The sequence below is a fragment of the Pseudomicrostroma glucosiphilum genome (genome assembly GCF_003144135.1).
Source record: "Pseudomicrostroma glucosiphilum strain MCA 4718 unplaced genomic scaffold BCV69scaffold_4, whole genome shotgun sequence".
Taxonomy (NCBI): domain Eukaryota; kingdom Fungi; phylum Basidiomycota; class Exobasidiomycetes; order Microstromatales; family Microstromataceae; genus Microstroma; species Microstroma glucosiphilum.
Window position 1 is genome coordinate 21,632 of NW_020289916.1, and position 16,775 is coordinate 38,406.

At 56.9% G+C, this 16,775-nt stretch overlaps 5 protein-coding genes across 5 annotated transcripts; 3 read left to right on the top strand and 2 right to left on the bottom strand.

Annotated features, from left to right (window-relative positions):
- Positions 1-563: 563 nt before the first annotated feature.
- Positions 564-3,222, bottom strand: BCV69DRAFT_151901 (beta-glucan synthesis-associated). Its single transcript, XM_025489356.1, has 3 exons — positions 2,747-3,222; positions 2,043-2,648; positions 564-1,966 (listed from the first exon to the last, which is right to left on the bottom strand). Exons 1-3 carry the CDS (start codon positions 3,077-3,079, stop codon positions 1,028-1,030), a joined length of 1,878 nt encoding a protein of 625 aa, XP_025348833.1. The 5' UTR covers positions 3,080-3,222; the 3' UTR covers positions 564-1,027.
- A 685-nt stretch (positions 3,223-3,907) lies between these two features.
- BCV69DRAFT_281609 (hypothetical protein) lies at positions 3,908-7,270 on the bottom strand. The gene is made up of 2 exons (XM_025492038.1): positions 7,102-7,270; positions 3,908-7,028 (listed from the first exon to the last, which is right to left on the bottom strand). Exons 1-2 carry the CDS (start codon positions 7,102-7,104, stop codon positions 4,194-4,196), a joined length of 2,838 nt encoding a protein of 945 aa, XP_025348834.1. The 5' UTR covers positions 7,105-7,270; the 3' UTR covers positions 3,908-4,193.
- Positions 7,271-7,886: 616 nt separating this feature from the next.
- Positions 7,887-11,494, top strand: BCV69DRAFT_311409 (hypothetical protein). The gene is made up of 3 exons (XM_025494859.1): positions 7,887-8,822; positions 8,903-10,138; positions 10,229-11,494. The coding sequence occupies exons 1-3, from the start codon at positions 7,937-7,939 to the stop codon at positions 11,398-11,400; spliced, it is 3,294 nt and encodes a 1,097-aa protein (XP_025348835.1). The 5' UTR covers positions 7,887-7,936; the 3' UTR covers positions 11,401-11,494.
- Positions 11,495-11,714: 220 nt separating this feature from the next.
- BCV69DRAFT_311410 (hypothetical protein) lies at positions 11,715-14,624 on the top strand. The gene is made up of 2 exons (XM_025494860.1): positions 11,715-12,176; positions 12,273-14,624. Exons 1-2 carry the CDS (start codon positions 12,001-12,003, stop codon positions 14,587-14,589), a joined length of 2,493 nt encoding a protein of 830 aa, XP_025348836.1. The 5' UTR covers positions 11,715-12,000; the 3' UTR covers positions 14,590-14,624.
- Positions 14,625-15,040: 416 nt separating this feature from the next.
- BCV69DRAFT_281612 (ribosomal protein L24) lies at positions 15,041-16,284 on the top strand. Its single transcript, XM_025492039.1, has 3 exons — positions 15,041-15,158; positions 15,598-15,809; positions 16,146-16,284. The coding sequence occupies exons 1-3, from the start codon at positions 15,045-15,047 to the stop codon at positions 16,222-16,224; spliced, it is 405 nt and encodes a 134-aa protein (XP_025348837.1). The 5' UTR covers positions 15,041-15,044; the 3' UTR covers positions 16,225-16,284.
- Positions 16,285-16,775: the final 491 nt, after the last annotated feature.

Sequence of the window (16,775 nt, forward strand, 5' to 3'; positions counted from 1 at the left end):
GGTCCAAGGGGAGGCGGCCTTGGTTAGCAAGCAAGCAAGCAAGGCAGATCAGAGCAACGATCAAGCGGCTACCCGCGGCACCGTCTTCTTGCTCTGACATGGCGCGGCGGCAATCGGCCCTGCCTCTTCTTTCCTCCCTCGGCAAGCCTGCCTCGGCACGCCGCCCTGAAGCCCAGACCAGGCTATCAGGCAAACAGGCAGGCAGGCAGGCAGGCAGGCAGGCAGAGACTCACCCTCACTCTCCCTTTCCCCTTTGCTCGGCCCCCCTTCCGCCACTGCCGGATCCTTCGCCCAGGTGCCTCGATCACATCCACACCTTTCCCTCTCCACTCCCCCGCCACATCAAGAGTCCGATCACCCCACCCACACCTACACGTCCAGTCTACCTGTGCTCGAATTTGATTTCTTATCTACACGGAAACAGCAAAGAGGGCACATGGAGAAGGGGGAGGGAAAGTGCGGAGAGAGACAGACGAGGCGAGGCGAGGAAGCAAGGTGTGGCTAACCAGTGCAAGCGAACACGTCTCGATCATGGCAGGAGGGAAAAGGGGCACACGATCCGTCCACGCGTGTGGGGAAGATTGGCATGCAACGTGGGTACAGTCGCGACATGGGCAAAGGAAGAACAGGAGGGGCCGTGTGGCAAGGGGAGAAGGGAGAGACTGTAGCCGGACGTAGACAGATGGCGCGCAAAGTTCCACCCCGCAAAGCAGGCAGATTGTGACTAGGTTTCAGTGGCTTCCTGATGGTTGCAGAGTCCGTAAAGAGATGCTAATACCGCACGGGAGGTGAGCCCGCCGAGAGAGAAGGGCCGCGAGATTGCATTGCATAGGGGCCAGATCCAATCGCGCATCGGACTCTGTCGGACAGAGGCACCTCCTTCCTGTCACTCATGGCCTCTTGCAGAGTCGTAGGACGTTGCAATGAGGTCGTCAAGCAGGACCCTGACCCCGGCCCTAATTTCATGCACCCAATGATCTCATGTCGGCTTGCATTGCGTCAGCACAACACGACGAGGCGTGCCCAGCTATGAACATCCTGTGTAGTACTCGTTTGTGGGCATCGCATATCCGCTGGCGTTGTAGCTCGTCAGATTTTGATTCTGGTACAGTGCTGGGTGCGCCGCAATGTAGTCTGCAGTTGGGTGATCGGAAGGATCGCAGCCAACGCGGTCTGTTCCGCCATCGACTTGATACACCCGAACGTAATCGAAGAGCATCACCGCGGGGAAGACGACTGCCATGTCCGCATCTGGGGCTGTGCTGTCGAAGTAGACCGTCTGGAAACCGTCTGACATGCCGAGGTTCATGACGATGTACATCGGCTCGGTGGGTACTGTCCTTTGGCCAATGTCCATGTCTGGCGACGGGCCAATGGCACTGCCATGAACAGTCCAAGTAGCCTTGCCATCGATGAACCAGGTCACTGAGCCTTGCCCGTTGGCGTCCCAGTCAGGGTCGTATTGGATGCCATAGGTAACGAACTCATTGTCGGTGTCCTGGAAGCCCCGATCGGGATTCAATGAGACTGTAGAGACGGACTCCTGCAGGGGACCTCCGACGTAAGAGTTGATCGTGCTCGTAGTGTCATTGTAGATGGTAGCGTATTCAGAGGTGTTGCCCCAGAAGTAGTTCACATCGAAAGGAGCCGTCTGCAGCGACTGAGACGAGTAAGACCGTCGTTTGCCGGCGTGTACCTGAATCTGAGCCTCGATACAGTCGATTTCGGGAGCCGAGCGCCCGACCATGCGGTTGGGTCCCGGGTGACCTTGGTCTGGGCAAGTGCAAGCCGGGAAGCGCATGCCAGGCAATTGCGAAATCTGGCCACTGGAAAGGGCATAAGGCGCAGTGGAGTGCAGAGCCTGGTCCGGGCCAGTCCCGTTCAGCCACGTCTGATTCGGCAGGATGCCCGTATCGCAGGACTGGTAGCTGTACGGCCACATACCGTCCGTCGACGCGAGGTAACCCTGACATGACAGAGCGAGAAGGTCAGCGTCGAGGAACAGGAAGAACGTACTAACAATGCAAACAAACAATACCCACTGCGCGTCCAAGATTTCCTAGAAGCCAGGTCGCCGGCCAGTATCCAGTGGTTTGGGGTGTTCCGGGCTGGACGACGGACCACTCGATGTAGCCACCTTGGAAGCAGAACTTGTTCCAGGACTGAATCATGCCGGAGCGGAAGTTGAGGTTGTGGGTAGGCTTGTCGTCCATTGTGATCATGAGGTAGCCGCCAGTGGTGTTGACCTGCTCAGGAGTGTACCACTCAAAGTCAGCCGTTCCAGAGTACCAGAGGTCGACGGCGGTCCAGAAGGGGTCGTCCCCTTCCCAAAAGGTCCTGCCTTCGACTTCGAACTCGTCTGAAAAGACAAGATGATAGGTGTCGCCGTTGATGGGATTTGTCCAACTCTTGGCCGCCTCGGGGGTGTCCGAGTCAATGAGACTTGCCAGGTTGCTGAAGACGGCCACTTGACCGGTACCATTGAGGTTGGAGATGAGATCCGAGTCGAAGATTTTCTCTACGGCTGCCAGGATTGGGTAACCTGCGAAGAGCATCAGCAGGCCTAGTGTGAGGACAAAGAGGGTAAGAGCATTGGCCACACCACGAGCCGAGATGGCGTAGCTTCGCTTGTCGGCGTCTCCCTCGTGCTGAAAGACGTAAAGGGCAGAGGTAGAGAATTGTCAGTCGCGTCGCATCCCGCGCAGAGTACAGAGCTCCCTCAGTCTCTTCTTCTCTCTCCACTGACCAAATAATCATCGGCCTCCTTCTCCCCGATGAGGGCGATCATACCACTATTGCCAGCGCCAGCGGCGTTGTTGCCCGACGAGCTATGAGATGAAGCAGCGCTCCGGGTTCTGAGAGCGCTGTAAGGTCCCAACTCTCCCTCACCGCCGCTCCTCGCCCCAGGAGGGATGATGTTAGAGCTCAACACTGACGTCTTCCCTGAACCAGAGTTGCCATGTGAGTAGTTGGAGGAGCGCGTCGCGCTGCTCGGGTAGCTAGAGGCGGTGAGGTTGCCACTGGAGTACATCTGGTCCTCCGTGGGTGATCGGGCCGGGGCCGGACGGTAGCCTGACATCTTGTGCGAAGTTGTGCACACGTATGGGAGGCCACTTTCACGTCTGACAGCTGTGGGTCAAAGGAGGAGTGCGCAAAGGATGTTTTTGACACTGTAGCTCTGTTGCGGTGAGAATTGGAGCAGATGAGAGAGAAGTGGATGGGTGGAAGAATGGGTGGCCAGCAGACGAGGCGCGTCGTGTCGGGAAAGCTAATATTCCGTAAAGGTGTGTATGCCTGTGCCTGTGGAGGAGTGGTCGTGACGAGAATTTGCGGATGGAGGAGAAGAGAGGAAGGATAGGACGCAGCTAATGGCACTCCTTGAGCCAGAAGGTGGTGGTGGTGATGCTGACAGTAATGGTGGTGGGAGCAGCAGACAGGAGGAGGAGGAGGAGGAGCGTGGCAGCAGGCACCACCCTCTGGGCACGGATGGCTCAGAGAAAGTGATCGTCTAAGGGCCAGGCGGACGGCAGAGCGCGGCACGCGGCTGGCCTGCCTCCCCTGCCGTGCACGCCAAGGCCAAGCGCCGTCGGAGAGATGTGGCGGCAGAGCGAATGCCGCACAAGAGTTCCCCCCCCATCCACCCACCCTCGCACAAAAACGAACACAGGCACCTACAGAGCCGCGGACATACGGGCGTCGGAATCGCGGAGTCCGGCCACCAGCCATGACGTTTCACAGCAACACACACACACACACACGACGCGCCCAGGGCCCCTCGACGCTGCCTCGAACCTTGTTCCGCCCTTGCAGCAGGAAGATAGATAGATCACACCCGCGACGACAGCAAGGGAGTCAATGGTCCAAGGCAGTACAAAGGACATAGTGAATCCCACTTGAGACTGTCGTGATCCGCAAACTCATTCGTACTAAACCTTCTGCGATGCTCAGGTACATTCGTGACAGGCACAAGGCCATACACCGGACACGGCAGGCGTGCAGGAGAAGCACATGCACCCAAGAAGTGCGGAAAGGACCTCCGGCAGGCCTTGGCACTTGGTAGCCGTCGCCTGCACATCAGGCAAATGAAAGGTGTGCATTAGTGCAAAATGATAGTGATAGCGCACCGTGCTTCAAGCAGCGCATTGCACAATAGAAGGAATAGGCGAATAGGACAGTCCCAGCCAGGGGCACCCCTAGATTGGCACTAACTCAGGACGGTCCCCAGGTGCTGACCGCAAGTACCTCTCCACCACACCCATGACGGCGCCACCAGGCTCAAAGTATTCGGGACCGTGCCCTGCAAAGGTGTTCATCAGCGTCCAAGATGTGCCCTCTTCGTGCACGCCGCCAGCTGTTCCGTGATAATGAATGTGCTGCTGACGAGGGGACAGCAGATTGCCCAAGATGAGACCACCTGCCAATACGCAGAGGCTCCAGACGAGCAGTCGAGAGAAAGTATCGGGAGCAGCCATCGAAGACAGCTTAGCTTGTAATGATTCCGGCAGGCAGCCACGCACCCTCGAGGCGCCGATTCCCAGCAATTGGGAGACGACGTCGTTGCGTTCACTCCGGCTGACGCTTGGGGGAGAAGGAGCAGAAGAAGAGACGCCTCCCGCTTGGCCTTGCGAGTCCCCCTGCTCGTCCAAAGCCTTCTCCAGCACCACACATCGCAAGCCAACCCTTCTCGTGAGGTCTTCGTACGGTGTTCTTGCCCTTTCACGCTCTGGAAACCTGTTCATATTGAACACCGAGCCGAGCGTGGTACGCGGGGGAAGCTCGCTCGTTGTCTCGGGGATCATCGTCTTGTGGCACGCAGGGTGCATCCTTGCCAGCACTGATTCCTCCAGGGCAGCCTCATCGTAGGTCGGAGGGCTGGGCTCGTCAGCAGGACGAGGCGTGCTGTCCGGCTCCGCCGCCTCCGTCTGTGTCGCAATCTCTGTGAGCACCCTCTCTGTGCGTTGATGGACCCGCCGCCGCCTCGTGGTTGTGACAATGACACTCTCGAGGCTCTCGTCCGGATCGCTCGCTTCGCCATCTTCGACCGCGTGATTGGGTTCAGCGTCCACTGCGCCTTCCGCGGGCTCATCCATTATGTTCTCTAGAGCGCCTGCCAGCTCTCTTCCGAGCCGCTTTGAGACCGTGCCTGGCAGACTTTCACTTCCTCTGCCATTGATCAAGAAGCCCGAACGGCTCCTTGCCTCCTCGAGGTCATTTTGTAGCGCCCTCAACTGAGCTTCCAGTGCGTCCTTTTCGATGACCAAGGTTTCGATCTGCGCTTCTTTGTCCAGGGCCCCTCTGAGATCGCTCCGAAGCTTCTCAATCTCCTTTCTATATCGATCTCGGTCAGTTTCCCATTCCCTCTCATTGTCCAGGTGTGCCGCTTCCTCCCTGTCCATTGCGGTGATACGCTCCTGAAGGTCGTTGACCTTGCCCTGCAGAACGACGATGGAGGCTTCGCGTGCCGAAGTCTCTTGCTGAGCCATATCCCTCAGGCGCTCCAGTGTTTCGCACCTCTTCTGACTTGTGGCAAGGTCACTCTCCAAACGAGAGATTTCGTCGAGGTATCGCTGCTCCCTTTGCTTCATCTCATCGCTGGTCTTGCTCAGACTGTGTATGCGCCCCTGCAACGTCTCAACTCTCGACTCCAGCTCGGCAATGGAGCTCTCGTGATAGCTCTGCGAATCTTCGAATGATCGCTCCTTCTCCTGAAGTAGACGAGCGAGATGTTCATACCGCCTTTGAAGGTCTGCCAATGTATCCGAGCCACTGTCGTCGTCGAAATTGGACTGCACAGTCTGCGAAAAGGAGCGGACATCGCTGCGTCTCGGAGACGTGATGACACCTCCGCTTGGGCCACGTGAAGAGGAAAGGGAAGCGAACGACTGGAAGCCGAGCTTCTCGCGCTGATCGGGGCTGGCCGCCCGAGATGAGGTGGAGCGGGTTCTTTCTCGATCGGACATATACTCGTACTTCTCCTCTTGCTCTGCGTACCATGTCTCGTCTCCTGGACTGGTTGCTCGTGGGAAGACGTAGGCAGAGGGAGACTTGCGGTGCGAGCCTATGCCAGGGCTGCCGCCCGAGTCAGACCAAGGCTGCGACGAAACACTCCGAGCGCTCTGGGGACGTCCGCTGTTGTCATGCTCCCGATCGAGGCTGGAGGCTGCACTGGCATCACTAGTCCTTCTGATTTTGCCAGTAGAAGCGAGAGCTTGAGGCCGGGGTCTCTGCCACGAAGAAGGAGGTGCGTTGCCTTTCCCTCTCAGGACGTCTTTGCTGGAAGTCCTGCCGGTGTCGCTTTGTTGACTCAAGCTTCGATTCTGATTGGTATGTAGGAACGACTGCCCTTTCTCTCGCTCCGACGTAGGAGCCGCCGAGGCTGAGGTTGTTCTGGTCCGGGTCGGAGAAGCTGAAGCGGAAACAAGAGCAACACGGTGGCTTGTGGGCAGCCGAGGTGCAGGGCCTGGAAGGGTCAAATCGGCTTGCATGCTCTGAGACCTGAGATAATCTGGTCTGGTCGGAGAGCTGCTGGTTTTCCTATCCCGTGGGGGTGTTGAGCTTGTCGGGGGATACGAGGAGGTCTCAGGCTCCCTCATACCATCGTGTACCTCACTAGAATCACCAGAGCTAGACGCTCGACTGTGATTGGACAAACGGGATGCAGGTCCACCTCTTCCTGCTATCGAATTCAGAGAATCGTCGCCTGAAGCTTCTCCATCGCTTGCAGCAAGCGCAGCGAGCCGAGCTTGTTCAAGACCCCTGATCATGTTGATCAGATCGTTACAGCTAATGGCGTGGTCTGGAAACTGCTGACAGAATTGCTCGAGCTGAGGCCGGCTGTCGTCTTCGATGAGCGGCTTGCCCTGCTGAGTCTCGTATTCGCTGAGCAGGTGAGGCAAGTCTCGAGAGAACACTGTACGATTGCGGGGCGAGTCGCTTGCTGAGGTTTCATCGAGGGAAGCATTGGGGCTGTCGAGGTCGCCCTGGGCCCCGCTAGGTACGAAACGATCAAAGAGCTCATACACTTGGTCCTGAAGTGTGAAAGCGTCTCGGTAAGTCTATGCAACGGATGTGAGATGTCAAATCTTGCGGAGAGATACATACCATCAGGTCTTGATCTGTTCTTCGAGCGCGACTCTTTAAGATAGGATATTGGGTGCAGACAGGGCCGTATTGCCGTCAAAAACGCATCACTTTATCCTGTTCGTGGCTCCGATGAGCTTCTTGACCGTACGGAACACGGACATATGCACCCTGCAAACACTCACAGGTGATGTTTCTGCTACTATAATGGATCCTGCTGAGCTCCCCTCTTGCCTCTCACTTTCAGCGTCGACTTCATCGTCGAAGTCCGATGCGGTGATGGTGCTGAGAGGCCGCCCGTGACCAGTATCACTGCCATCCCGTAGGCCGCCTCTGCCGGGTCCAGCCCGGCTTGTCATGTGAGGCGCATCGGAAGACATCAAGGCACCGCCTTGCTCTGCTCGTGTACCAACTTTGCAAGGTTCCGCTGGCGAAGGAGAGATGAGTGGTTCAAGAATTGGCATGCAAGAGGGGAGTTTGCCTTGTCTTGTCGGAACAAGGGCGATGTTTGGGTGGAGCGGTTGTGGGGACGGAAGTGGGCGCGTGCACTGCTTCCGCCATGACCACATCGGAACGGAAGCTAGCTCAATAGTACGACCCCCTCAACGAGGTCCTGTTCTACCGAAGTCTGTGTTGAAGCAGCTCTTGAAGATCGGCAGACAAACAGTGATCTCAGAATTGACTGACCAGAAGCCTGTGTCCTACGTGCGGTGCTGGCATCAGGACCAGCGTGAGAAGGGTGGCCGTGCCCTGTGCGTGTCGGGCTGTGTGCTGCAGCATCTGATGCTTCCTGATCTTCTCTCCCTTGCTTCTCCCGCTACTCGACCTTGGTTGCCTCGAGATTCATACTGCAGCCATGTCGGCTCAGAGGCATACAGATCAGGACGAGGAAGGGAAGAACAATCACCACCAACCTCCTCTTTCTTCGCTCATTCACCCTCATCTGCACTCCATCCTGGTCATCTCATCCGAGCACGGCCTACCCGAACCAAAATGGTCGGCAAGCAAGCCGGACGAGAAGCGTAGCGAGTCTAGTGACAAGACGATCACACCTTCATCTTCTTCAACCATCAAGGCCTCAAGCTCTCGTAGTCAGTCTGGCGAAGAGAGGCTCAGGACGTCCAGCTCCCAGAGTTCACTCTCAAAGCAACGAAAGCTTGGTTCCTCCTCCGGTAGCAGCAGGCAATCCACGCCGTCGTCTCCACGTCGGTCCAGCGACAGCAATCGTGAGGATGGAGGCGATGCTTTGACAACAGACGGCTCTCGCTCGAACACGGTGATGATGTCGCCGGCCAGTGAGCGATCACAGCTCGACTTGAGCTCAAGTCCGCCCAAGGGGGACAGCCGAGAATCCTCACCCGCCTCGAGCAAAAAGAGCAGCTCAGACAAGAGGAAGAAGGACAAGGAATCGGTCAGACCCAGAACACATAATGAGCTGTGGGTCCAGGTGGCGGATACCGTCAAAGTGGTTGCCGACGCTTTGAGAGCAGAAGAGCTCAGGGAGCCTATGGGAAAGACGTCCTTCGTCATCCACCTCTTGACCTTGTTCTCTCTGACCATGACTCAACACGATGTGCCTGCGTCTTCGCCGGTGCCACAGAATGCGGCACAGGCTAGCAGAAGTCACAAGAGAGGCTCTTCTGCAGAGTCTTCGCTGTCAGAGGCCGCTGCCAAATTGGACGGGATCAACATGGCTCAGATTCAGTGCTTGAGAAGTCTGGCAAATCTTTGCATAGACAATGGTGAGTGCTTCGAGTGCTTCCAGTATTGCTGCTGTTCTGAGTGCCAACACTGACCCTGTCTGTCACATGCCTTGCAACAGACGACAATCGATCCGAGCTGGTTGCCCACGATGTTCCCCTCTTCGTGCTTCGTCTCATCAAGAACACGCTCGAGTCGTCACCCTCTGCCGATGGCTGTTTCAGCAGTTCGACCCTACTACTGCTCAAAACTGCTATGGGTGCGCTCTTGAACCTCCAATTGGACCACAGTGAAAGCCGAAGATGGCTACTCAAATTGCCTCCTGCAGGCAGCAAACGCTTTGCCCACCACAACAACGGAGGCGACGGGAAAGGTCTAACGGAAGAGGATCATCGGGCGGCGCATCCCAATTGGCACAATTCGCATCACCATGCATCAGATCCAAATCGACCCGACGGGGGTGGGGGTCCTTTCGACATGCCTGAAGCAGGGACCATTCTGACTCTGCTGGAGGTAGCTACCGATCCTCGTATCTACTCTCCTGGGCTTGCGCTCCGTTCAATTCTGGGTCAAGATCCCAAAGAAGAGGACCAGGTTGAGTGGCAGCCGCCATCAGGGCAGTGGGATAGAGTGGAGTCAGGTGCCGAAGTCGCTTCTTGGGCGGCCAGGATCATCGAGGACCTTTTGAATTTTGAATTGGAGGATGCAAAGGCTGCACATGGCGGGGGCGAAGAGATTGACACCTCGATGTTGACTCTCTTCTCGAAGGCAGCGTTGGCATCTCACGACCAGGCGTGGACTTGGCTCCCTCGCGCTCTGAGAGGATTCATGCCAGCGGATAGATCCTCCGCGGACGATCCTTCACCGCACCTTGAGGATCCGGACTCTGATGGCCCAGAGGATGCAGCACCTTTCTTGGACGCAGATCTGACTATACTGTCGCTCTGTGGAGAATTGCTCGAGGCCTGCGCCAACATCTATCAAGGCAACGCTCCAGCCGCCGTGAAGTTCAAACGCAACGGGCTCCCCAAGCTGAACGAGCTCTTGAACTTCATCGAGAAGGGAACCAGCCCTTTCGGTACGAACGCCTCTCCCGCGCCTGGTCTACTTGAACAGTATGGGCTGGAGGTCGAGGATGTGTCAATGATGGCGAAGGAGGTCTCAAGGGCAAAGTCGAATGCTGTCAAGGCAGTCGTCTCGCTTGTAGGTGAGGACGAGAACATGGCAGAGCTCTTTGGTGATGGCGGAGCCTCTCCGTTCTTGCGGAGAATGAAGACCTGGCTGCAGATTGATCGGTCCAAGCGAGAAGATCTGGTGTCTTGCGCCCTGCTCTCCGTTGCGAATTTGGCGAGAAGTGGTGAGTGAAAGATTGATCGGAGGCACGGAGGCCTTGAACAACGCTGACACGACACGTAATTCTTTCTCATCTTTGCGCCGTGTTCTAAAGACGCGAACTGTGTGTCTCTCGTGAAGGAGCATGATCTGGTGCCACTTCTAGTCTCTTTGCTCCGGGGCAAGAGTTCCATGCTTCTCTCGCACGCGGCTCTTGGTCTTCTCAAGAATCTTTGCATCCCAGTAGCAAACAAGAAGGTGATCGGTGCATCGGGCATCTTCGATTCCCTCACTTCGTTTCTGATGAAGGACAAGGATCACGCTCAGCCAATCCAATTTGCTGCTGTGGGTATCGCAAAGCATCTTGCCTACTCTCCTCGTGGCGGAATGGAACGCAATGTCTTTGCTATTTGCCATTCTGCGGGGGAGGGTAAGAAGAGCACCCTGGACGCCCTGCTAGATCTGATCAACAGAACGGAGGATACTCCGACCAAGTTGGAGGCTACCAGGGTCCTAGTCAACATCATACGGACTCTTTGGGCTTCTTCCAATCATGAAGAACAGCACCAACCCGAAGACGAACGAGAAGACGACGTCGATCTGTCGGATGCCCGGACCAGGATTGGAGACAGCAATGTCATCGACGCGCTCTGCGATATGTTGCGGCGAGGAAACAAGTACCCTATCCTGCTCAATGAGGCCATCATCGGTCTTACACTCTTGGCCAGCTCTGAGAGTGCAGAGAGAGCGGTCATTATTGCCGGCGCGCTTCTCGGCAAGGAGCGTCATGGACGGAGCATCGATGAGTCTGCGACAGTGGAGGGCGAGGGCAAAGATACACCCCCCTCGGGCGCCCAGGGCAATGCTCATGATCTGCTGAACCGAGCTCCGCCCGCTAGGAGCTCAACGATGGACTCGATGATGTCGACCTACTCTTCGACCACTGTCACTGCAGCCTCGGACAGTGCTGCTGATGTTTTGTACGAAGTGCTGTGCCATGCCTCTGCTTCCTCTGACTCTTCTACCGGGTCGGAGCAAGGTGCAAAGAAGGGGAGAGATGTGCCCATTGAGTTTGCAGAGAATACGTGCACGTTGCTCTCGACTCTTGTGGGAGGTGGTCAGTCGGGTAAGGGCGATGCTGGCAAGGACCTGAGCATCAAGCTGCTGCCTGCCCTGAGGGGTCTGAAGAGCAGGACGGCGGGCAAGGGACGCGAGAGCACAAACAAGGCGGTGCAGCGGGCCTTGTCATCGACGGAGGGAGCGATCAAGCAGGATTCAGAGTCGTGAGGGATGTGACTGTGAAAATAGATTGCTGTTGCCTGTATTTACTCTTCTCCTCTCTCTGTCCATTGTCTGTTCTTGAATGACTTGGAGCTCTGCCTAGCGATGATGGCCTCTTGCCTGCCTGCCTTCCCGCCTCGCCCATCCTGCTGGGTGTAGGCGTGGCGTGGCTGGGCGGCCGTGGCTGGTTTCACGCTCAGTTGTGTGGGGCGCACTTTCCCCCTCGGCGAGATGCTGCACGCCGCCCTGCTTCCGTCAAAGCGAGGAGCGTGATCGTCGACTCCGCCTGTTGTGTCTGCCGAGGTTGATGGAGGATGGAGGGATGGTCTTTGGGGTCCTGTCTCTACCACAACAAACATCGTCGCCATCTCGCCGCTCCGCCTCCTTGATATCGAATCCAATCCATCATCCTCTTCCTTGACGGATTCATCCTCTGCTCTCGTTGGCCGCCCGCGATGACTCCCAGATAAGCAGTCAAAACACTCTTCCTCAGTTCCGTCGGAGGGGCTCCGCATATTTACCTCCGTACCATTCTCGGGAAGCAATTGATATCGCGCCCCAGGCGCCTCTTTCTGGGGCAGACAAGGACACCTCACAACTACTGCAATGATGCTCTCGAGATCCATCTGGAGATCGCAGCTTCCTTCAGCAGGAGGGCATAAAGAAGCTGAGATGCAAGAGGCGCAGTCGAGCAAGGTCAGGGTGGAGGATATTGATATTGCTCAGAGTGACTTGTCTTGGGCAGACGAGTCCTTTACCCAACGCAGCAATCAGCGCAAGAGGTGAGCGGATACAAATGCTGAAAGCCAAGGCTCGCAGCGGTGACTGACACATATTTGCATGCTGATCACTAACCCCACTCCTTACTCTTTCGCCAGCCCGTCTCTTGCTGCCGAGCCCACAGTCGATTTCCCCCAAAGTCCTTACATTGCAGAATTCTTCGCTCCTTCAACAGCATCTACTTCGAAGCCAATGTCGAGATCGAGCCGGAATTCTTCATCTGCTTCCAGATCAGACGACTCGTCTCTAGCAGAGGCAGCCAAGACTAGCTTGACGCTGCCGTCCAGCGCATCCTCAGCAGCATCTCAGGGAGGCAGTGCGACCCCAAGTGGAATTGACCCAGCCGACGTCATGAATAGCAGGAGGGATAGATCAGCTGCAGCAAAGAAGTCTCGGCGTGCACAATTTCAGACCAAGTCTGCACCTTCCACACCGCGAGGCAATCGCAGGGCGCTGGCCGGATCAGCTGACGCTCCGCCGCCAGTACCCGATCTTCCCAGTCTAGCATCACCAATGCAGGAGCGAGTCGAAGAAGCGCCGAGCCTTCGCCAGTCCTTCAGCTCGCGCAATCTCGCCTCTCTTCGTAATCTAGCGGCTGCTTGGGTTCCTGGAAAGGGGCGCTCCACTAACGACTCGCATTCACCAGCTGGAGGTCGTTCCCCGGAGCTACAGACTGTCGGACAGCAGCAACTCGTTCCTCTCCCCAAGGATGGAGACAAGCAACTAGCTGCCCTGCCGTCCGCGCGTCGGGGGTCTGTCCGCCTAGATAGGCGCAGGATAGACAAGGCTGCCAGCCTTGCGATGGAAGCGGCAGAAGCGGCAGAAGAGGACGAACGGATACGCCGAGAGAAGGAGCGGAGGAGGAAAGCTAGAGCCGCCGAGCGAATTCGACGAGCATCGATAGCAGAGAAAGAAAGGCGACAACGATCCACCCTCCTGGGCAGGATCAAGACTCTGTCTGAGTATGGAGCCTTGAGCGACGGAGAGGGAGGCTCCAACTTTGGCAGTCTATACTGGAGGAAGCAAGGCTCAGCCAAAGTTTCGAGCTCGCCTCCAAAGAGCATTCCTCTTCGGCCTCGGACGACTCCCAATTCACCACACTCGAGCGACGAAGACTTCCTCTACCAAGACGATGATGACTACGATGACCTGAGCGAGACCGATGACGATGACGAAGAAGACGATGAGGAGGATAATTTCTCCCTCTCTCTATACTTGTCCTCGCTTTCTTACCTGCTCTCAGCACTGCCAAGCCGGGATGCGGCTCAACTTCCCGAGAAGGAGCGGGACGCACTCCGGGCTAAGCTGCAGGAGGTCTTGCGAGACATTGGAGGTGATGAGCAGAACTCCTTGCTTGATGGCGGCAGCAGCGCTGGTCCAGCTACTGAGGCCGCAAGGGAAGAGAGACTACGGGAGTTGCTGGAGACTGAGCTCAGAAGAGCTGAGGCCAGGATGACTGGGGGCTCTCAAAGCGGAAGATCAGCCAAGACCAATAGCGGACCACGCATCCCGACGAATGGAGATGCTTCGAGCCAGTCAGGCAATATGCTGGCTTCCACGGTCGCCTACTCTGCCCTAGAGTTGACTTTTACCGTCGCAGCAGCCGGACTTGGACTCGTCGGCAGCGGTCTGTCGAGGTTTGTGCCTCCAGTGCCTGCTGATAAGGCCCAGGCTCCTCTAGAGTCCAGTACAGTGCCTGGTGCAAAGATCATTGGGGAGGTGGCTGAGGACAACTTGGCTCTCTCAAAGCAGGACAGGCCACTTCTCACTATGGACCAAACCGCAGTTGCAGTAGCACCAGCTGCTCCGGCCAAGAGGACGAATAGGTCTGGCGGCGCGGGTAATGGCCTTCAGTGGGATCTCGCCATGGCTCTGGCTTCCTCGACTGCTTCTACGCTTTACGGCTGCCTATCCTCGGCTGCAGACGAAGCTGCTCGCCAAGACGCTGCTTTGACGAAGGCACGACAGCAGGAACGCAAGGGACAGTCGGATGAAGCGATCCTGGCTGACCATGCGGCGCTGGCTGCAGTGACTGAGGAGGACATGAGAAATATGCCCGAGGATCAGCTCATCCTCCTCTCCGCGTCCTTTGCACGAGCTCTAAAGCACTCTCCTCTCCCGTCGCAATTGGCTTCATTGTCCTCGCAACTGCTGGCACTTCTGCACTCCGTCGACGAGAGGTACTCGCTCACTAAGCGAGCCACCGATGAGGCTCTGAAGCGGACACGCCAAGGGTTGGGCTATGCCAGGCGCAGGGGCTGGCATGTCAAGGTGGTCCGAGCCGCTTGGGCAGTTGTGGAGATGAGCGTGGCGGGTGTAGAAGCATGGCGAGAAGAGGAGACGCCGAATGCCAATGGTGGAGGTGCTAGTCAGCTGCCCAATGGAGCAGCGGCTCAGGGACAGGGGAAGCGGTGAAGGTCGGCACTAAGGGGGATCGGTGCAGAGTCGCGACATCTTGTATCATATAGAGGCGAACGTCACCATGTTTGCCCCACCTTGTCTTGTTGTTGTTATCGCTAAGTACCCGCATGCATATGCAAATTCTGTCTATCATCATGATACATCCGCAGATCATCCTGCTGTCCTAGGTGTGCTCATTCCGGGTGGTGAAGGCGAGCATGGTAGGACGGGAGCGGAGTTGGAAACCACGGGACGAACCGCAGACCGCGCGCTGGAGTGGCCTCTGGGCGAGCAGGCGCATGGCTCGCAGCCCAGGCGTGCGGGCGAGTGCGGGCAGGCAGGCGGGCAGGCCGAAGAATTCAGCCCTGCGACTTGTCCCACACGCCCCGGCCAAGAAACTCGAGGCTACAACGATCCTACTCTCCCCTTTCCCTTCACCCAACACCTCCCCCCCTCACACATACTTCAAGATGGTCTCCTCTTCTCGACGCACCCAGCGAAAGATTCACTTCACGGCTCCCTCCCACCTCAGGAGGAAGATCATGAGCTCGTCCCTCTCCAAGCCTCTGAGGGAGGAACATGGAGTGAGTATTTCCATGTCCTACTGTCTTTCCACGTATGGGACTGCGACAAGGTCTTACGAAGGAACAACAGGACCAGGGAAACATGGAGATCGGATGGATAAAGGAAGGTTCTGGGTATTGGGAGGACGAGCAAGACTCGCTTGGTCATGGGTTGAGATGACTCGAGACAGAGGGCCGGCCTGTCCACCCTGCTCTCAGCTCAACCGCGATAGAGCCGAGTCCATCGTAGGCTGCCGTGTACAGCGCAGTGGATGGCTGTTCCACGCCGAAAGATGATCGGTGCTGCACATCAGGATGGGGGAATGGAGGAAGAAGCCGCTGTCTTAGCTGCGACTTCGCAGTCCTTCAGGCCTCAGCCTGCTATTGCGACTCCCACTATCTCACTCCAAGTCATCTAGCTCAGAGATACTGACATTGATTCCGACCTTCCCCTTCTCAGATCCGCTCCATCCCCATCCACAAGGACGACGAGGTCCTCATTGTCCGTGGCTCCCACAAGGGCCGTGAGGGCAAGGTCACCCAGGTCTACCGCAAGAAGTGGGTCGTCCACGTCGAGCGTGTGGTCCGTGAGAAGACCAACGGTACCTCGGTGCCCTTCCCCGTCCACCCCTCGAACGTTGTGATCACCAAGATGAAGATGGACAAGGACCGGTGAGTATCAACTTCCAGCTGAGATGATCAAAGTCTCGTCTCTTGAGACGGTAGCAAGCAGCAGGCAGGGCAAAAGGGACAGAAGGGCAGCTCATCAACGGAGCGGAGCAAAGGGCAGGAGATGATCATGGGAGCCATTGCATCGGTCTGCCATGGAGATGGAGGCTCAGCAGAGGTCTTGTTGGGCAGAGGCGGCGGTACCTTTACACGAGGTGCCAACAATCTGGCATATCCAGGGAGGACACGAGTGGGATGTGTCTGCTGCACATGCATAAGAGGCCACACCAAGCCAGCCTTCATCCTTGCTGACCCACATCATCTACTCTTCTCTTCCAGCACCAACATCATCTCGCGCAAGGCTGCCGGCAAGGCCAAGGCTGCTGGAAAGGGTGACGTTGAGATGAAGTCGGCTTAAAGAAGAAGGCAGACGCATTGTCTCCTTTTCTCTTCTCTACAGTCGCTTCTCCGTCACGTCTCTTTTCACTAGCATCATCTCCACATCAGTCGAGGAGTAGAGAGGGCATTGCTCTTCGGACTGCCGCCACTTGTCCGCCCACCTTGCATAGCTTGCCGGCTCCCTGGCTCGCTCTTGTTCATGTACTATTCCATCTGAGAGCCTTTAGAGGTCCCTCATCATCACCCTTGAGGCCCTTGAATGCACAGAACATACTCAAAAGACCAAAGAAACATGGCGGGAAGTGTGTGCCTTGAAGTGAACAGTGCAAGAGGTCGTATTAGAGGAAGAGAGCGGATGTGACCTACGGTGGCCTTGAGTCTCGGTGGCGGCCCCACCCGCTAATTCCAATGGAGAGAGACTTGGTTTGCAGATTGCGAGTCGTGCCTCATTGTCCTACTGCTGGGGCGATGATTAGCGACTGATCTTAGAGTCAGATAACCTGGCCAGAACTCGAGGAGCAGCAGCAGCAGTCAGGCATCGTCGGCTTTCCCTTGGCGTCAGGGCGGATC